This window comes from Bison bison, unplaced genomic scaffold (genome assembly GCF_000754665.1).
Source record: "Bison bison bison isolate TAMUID 2011002044 unplaced genomic scaffold, Bison_UMD1.0 scf7180017864213, whole genome shotgun sequence".
NCBI classification, from domain to species: Eukaryota; Metazoa; Chordata; class Mammalia; order Artiodactyla; family Bovidae; genus Bison; species Bison bison.
Window position 1 is genome coordinate 335275 of NW_011494785.1, and position 5565 is coordinate 340839.

At 54.3% G+C, this 5565-nt stretch overlaps 1 protein-coding gene across 1 annotated transcript in view; it reads right to left on the bottom strand.

The window, feature by feature from the left end:
- Positions 1 to 702: 702 nt before the first annotated feature.
- LAG3 (lymphocyte-activation gene 3) overlaps positions 703 to 5565 on the bottom strand; it is a 6563-nt gene continuing 1700 nt past the window's right edge. The window contains 5 exon segments of the mRNA XM_010844942.1: positions 703 to 933; positions 1218 to 1345; positions 1642 to 1884; positions 4188 to 4463; positions 4874 to 5257. Of these exon segments, the coding sequence (XP_010843244.1) occupies positions 763 to 933; positions 1218 to 1345; positions 1642 to 1884; positions 4188 to 4463; positions 4874 to 5257 (1202 nt within the window). The 3' untranslated portion in view covers positions 703 to 762.

Genomic DNA, 5565 nt, shown 5'->3' on the forward strand with positions numbered 1-5565 from the left:
GAGACCGCTGCCAGGTCACGCTCATGTGCAGACCGTGGACAGTGCAGCCACAGAGACAGAGCCAGCCCACCAGCTGCTGAGCCCCCTGGTCCCAGGTCCCTGCACTGCCAATCTGCCCCGGCTCTGTGACCTCCGGTGGTGTGTGACACACAGTGACCGCTGGGTGGCAGTGTGTTTTCGTGCCTGGGAATAGACAGGTCACCCATGGCTGTGGAACGTGGGGGTGGGGTGGAGGCTGCCACTCAGAAAGGTTGAGAGACCCCCCCTCCAACCCGTCTCGGAGAGGACTCGACTGGCAGGGCTGCTCCAAGAGTGTGTGTGTGTATGTGTGTGTGTGTGTGTGTGTTGCAGCCAAAGGGCCAAGGACAGTGCTGAGGGTCAGGCGCGCATAGCGGGGCCAAAACAGCAAAAATAAAGGAAACCAGGGCAGCCAGCACAATGTGAGCTGAAGGATGGAGGAACGGACTAGAGGAGTGAGGGCTTCTCAGACGTTCAGGAAAAGACTACCCAGGAGAGAGAAAGAGTAAGACAGAGAGAGAGAGAACAGGATGAGAGACTCTCCAAGAAACCAGGAACGGAAAAGGGGAAGAGGTGAGCCTGGCTGGGGAAAGTAGGTCAGAAGGCCAGTGTGAGAAGGGAGCCCCAGAGGTTGGGCAGAGACAGAACATCCCCTATGCAAGAAGGGACCAGAATCAGGCTTGCTGCTGACGGGGAGTTTATTTGGATTGAGCTGAGGAGATGAGGATGGCTGCCCGCTGCAGGTCAGGGTTGCTCTGGCTGCAGCTGTGGCTGAGACTCCGGCTCAGGTTCCGGTTCCGGTTCTACCTCCGGATCTGGTTCTGGCTCCAGCTCTGGCTCCAGCTCCCCTGTCTTGCTCGAAGCCTGAGAGGGGTGAGTCCCATGCTCTAAGGCAGAGAATCTTCTGGGTCGCCACTGCAGAAAGAAGACATGGAGGGTAGGAGGAGGAAGAGGGGAAAGGGAAGAAGCTATTCTTCCCAGCTCCCTCCCTGCCCATCTGGTCCCAGGCCATTCAGCACCCCCTACCCCACCCCGCCCCGTGAACCTTCCTTGGGTCCTTTGGGCACAAGGCATCCCTGGTGTGCAGAGGCTCATGAAGAGGGACTCTGAAGCAAGTTCAGGGTCCACTTTGCTCATCTTCCTCAGAAAGGGGTGCCAGACAGCATGCTGAGGACTGGGGAGGGAGGTTCCCGGCTCACCTGTCTTCTCCAAAGGTGAAAGCTAGAGGCTCCAGTCACCAACAGAAGCAGGAACAGGAGACCAAGGATGAGGAGAGGGAGGTGAGCTGTTCTCCCCGCCCCCAGGGCTCTCCCAGAGCGCTGGGCACCTATGGAGAGAGGACAGGATTGGAACAGAGACACACACACACACACCACACACAGGGTCTCAACTGGAAGGACATCTAGCCACACTGCCATATTTTACAGACAATGAAACCCGGAGAGTTTAAGGGACTTGTCCAGGGTCACTCAGCTAATTCGTGGTGGAAGTGGGTTGGGCCTTGACAAGAGCTCGTAGTCAGCTCCCTGGTTGGAAAGGGAAGAGTGGGGGTGGGATTCGGTCTGGAAGTGGGATGGAGGGGGCTGGTCTGGAGCTGGGGTTGTGGCGCTGTGGGTCTCGGACCTGGATGAGACAGCTCGGTGAGGTACACCGCGGTCCCGAGAAGCCTCTCCCCCTGGTACAGACGGCACTGCCAGGGCTGAGAGAGGGGTCTGGCGTCCGGTGTCAGCAGCCAGGGGCCTGGGGAACGCCTCTGAGACCGCTTGTCCAGGGGGCTCCACACAAAGCGCTCTTGTCCAGATGCCGGAGTCACCTCACAGAAGGGTTTTCTCAGGCTGCCAGATGATCCATAGGGCTTGGGAGTGACTGAAAAAATAGAGGGAAGAGATCTTTGGGGGACCTGATCCCCTTCCTTGAAAGCATAGGTTCTGCCCAAGTCTTTATTCACCTGGGCTCTGACTGGGTGAACTTGAGGAGAGGAGATCAGGGTCAAGGCCAAATTAATCTCAAGACAAAGCTCTGATCAGGTCACTCTGCTACCCCCAAACTTTCCAGGCTCCCTACAGCCCTGGGGGGAATGTTCAAACTCAAACTGGCCCGGAGGGATCACATAAACTGGTATCTTTTCAGATTCTTTTTTGTGACTTTTATTCAAAGACTCAGAACCCCCAATATCAGTCACGTGAGTTGGTCCCCAGAAGACTTTGCACTTTTTCTGCCTCCATGCTATGGCTTACATCTGTGTCCCCTAAATGAACCCTGTTCCCATTTCTGAATGTCTAGAAAGCAGACCAACTGATCTAGAGATGGGACTTCCCTGGTGGCTCAAATGGGAAAGAATCCACCTGCAATGCAGGAGACCTGGGTTCTATCCCTGGGTCTAGAACAGAGCACTGGAAGCCATGTGGTGAGGGATGGGGGTAGGAGGAGACAACCGATGAAGGACCTTGAGCTGACCGTGGTGTACAGGCCCCTGAAGACTTGATGGCATAGATACCCGAGTTTAGCCCCAACCTGGCTCTTCCCAGCTATGTGACTTTGAGAAAGTTCCTTCTCTGTAAAACACAGACAACAGTATTTCTCCCTGGTGGTCTGGTGGTTAAGAATCGTCCTTCTAATGCAGGGGACACAGTTTCGATCCCTGGTCAGGGAACTAAGATCCCACATGGCAACTAAGCCTTTGCACCACAACTACTGAGCTCTGATGCTACAACTAGAGAGAAGCTGGTATGCCACAACGAAGACCCCACACCCCACAATGACGTGAGTAGATATTTTTAAAATTCATGATAATAAAAAAGAAGATGACTTTGGACAGAAAGAACTGGTAGACTGTGGCAACTGATTAGGAGGAAGGAGGCCAGGTTTCAGGATGAGTAGAACATGATTGGAGTTACTGATGCAGAAGTGACTTAGCAAGAGGACTGGGTATGAGGAAAAGATGGGGATCAGAGTGAGGCTGAGTGTGGGTACCATATCTAGGTAGAGATACGTGGGAAACAAGTGGAAATTCAGCCCTGGTCTTTGAGATATGGGTTATTTATTAGTAGATTCATTTATTCATTCAACCAATATACATTATTAAGCACCTACTATGTGCACACATACATGCTAAGTTGCTTCAGTCATGTCTGACTCTTTGCAACCCTATGGACGATAGTCTGCCAAGCTCCTTTGTCCATGGGATTCTCCAGGCAAGAATACTGGGTTTCTATGTCCTCCTCCAAGGGATCTTCCCGACCCTGGGATCGAACCAGCGTCTCTTATGTCTCCTGTGGTGGCAGGTGGCTTCTTTACTACTAGCACCACCTATGTGGCACTACCATTTAGTGGCCACAGATGAGCACTGCAGACACGGACAAGCTGTGATAGTTACCAGTCAATCAACACATACTTTCTGAGTCTGGTGTTTTCTCCTATGTTTCTTTTACACTGTCTTGAAAAGCCCTTGTTCAGTAAATATTTGCTGACTGTGAAAGTCGTTTAGCCGTGTCTGACTCTTTGCAACCCCATGGACCATACAGTCCATGGAATTCTCCAGGCCAGAATACTGAAGTGGGTAGCTTTTCCCTTCTCCAGGGGATCTTTCCAACCCAGGGATCAAACCCACGTTTCTTGCCTTACAGGCAGATTCTTTACCAGCTGAGCCACAGGGAAGCCCAAGAATACTGGAATTGGTAGCCTATCCCTTCTCCAGCGGATCTTCCAGACCCAGGAATCGAACTGGGTCTCCTGCATTGCAGGTGGATTCTTTACCAACTGAGCTATCAGGGAAGCCCTATTTGCTGACTACAGAACTGATTTATCAACTCCCCCCAGTCCAGACTGCCTCCTGCAACTTTAACTCAATCCCTGGCTCCAAAGTGGGCAAGGATTCTGAAAATAAATATTCCACCTCTTTGGAACCATTCAAACTTCTGTGACCTCTCCTTCTAACTTCTCTGACCCTCCTCCCAATTCAGAGCTGGGGAGTCCCTTACAGAAGAGTGGAACATTCATCCAGTGACTCAGGGGAGATTTTCAGTTTCTGTTCATTATATGGGGGCGAGAAAAGAAGAGGCCAAGGGGGCAGCCCGCACAATTGTGCCCAGGGGGCTGGCATCATGAGGTGGACTTGCCCAGTCTTTGCCCAACCAACCTGCTCTTCCTGTCTTGTCCCACCTGCTAACCTGTGATGACTGCCAAAGTGACAGTGGCACTGAGCTGCCGCCCTTGCAGGTGGACGCGGCAGGTGTAGGTCCCGGCCTGAGCCTGACCCACAGCCTCCAGTCGAAGGGTAAAGTTGTTCCGGTCTCCAGCCACCAGGAGATCAGGGCCTCCCCCGGGCGGGGTCCACATGGCAGTGAGAGAAGACTGGATCCCCACACCGGGAGGCAGGCGGCAGGGCAGCTCCACCTTGGAACCGGCTCCAGCGTACACTGTCAGAGGGGCTCGGGGCTCCAGGCCTGCGGAGAAAAGGGAACCCCGAGTTACAGCTGAGGAGTACAGAGGGGCTGGAGCACTAGGTCTGCGGGGGAGGCGGGCAGAAACATGAAGGAAGTGGTCCGGTTTAAAGGGTGCTAAGGAGCAGAACAAGGTGGATGAACAAAGGATGCCAAGAATGCCCAAGGCAGGCCGGCAAGCGGAAGACCAAAGACTGGCACGGGAGGCTGGATGGCCCAGGGAAAAACTCGAAGGGGAGAAGCTAAAGAAAGGCCATAAAGGGAAAAAGAAAGGGGTGGGAGAGCGAGGCCCAGAGTAATCACAGGTTTCATCCACTGCCAGAGACTTGATCTGGGGGCTCAGAAGTCAGCAGAAGGTGTCGGGGGGCAGGAAGGGGTTGTGGTCAAGTGTGAAGGCAGACTGGAGGAGTTACCCAGAACAGCTAGGTTGTACGTGATGGAGACATTGAAGCCATCTCTGTAGGTGAGACTGCAGCCCCAGGTCCCAGAGTCCAAGGAGCTGACTTGGGGCAGGAAGAGGAAGTTTCCAACTAAGTGATGATGTGGGGACTCCTGAACAGGGACTCTGCCTGGGCCTCGGAACCAGTGCACGGAGGCTGGGAGGTCAGGGCGGCTGAAGGAGCAGTTCAAGACCACCCAACTGGAGGTCCACAGAGGCCCTGGGGGGCTGGCGGTCACTGGACAGACAGAGAAGGTTGATCAGCCTGCTTGCCCAACACATCAGGTCAGCTAAGCTGGAAGCTCCTGGAAACAGGCGCCTGGTTGTAGACCTCCTTGTCTTCTCCCTCCCAACCCTCCTCCAGACCACCTACCCAGCCCAGAGCCTGGCCCCTGGAGGTGCTTCAAATACAAGCCCAAGAGTCCGGTGCCTACTTCCCCCGCCCCCTGCCTCCAGTTCACTTGGCTTGGCCTACCCTCCCTTTCTCCAGATCTTCCTTGAGGATCTCCTTAAGCCCACTCTCTGAGTTACAGGTATCTAAATTGAGTCACTCCAGCCCCTCAGTCTCCCCCTCCAAGGAGTGCCTCTCCTCCTCCACCCTGGCACTCCAGCTGTGGGTGGGGGAAGGAAAGCTCAAGGGGTGATACGATCTCTCCACCGAGCCCG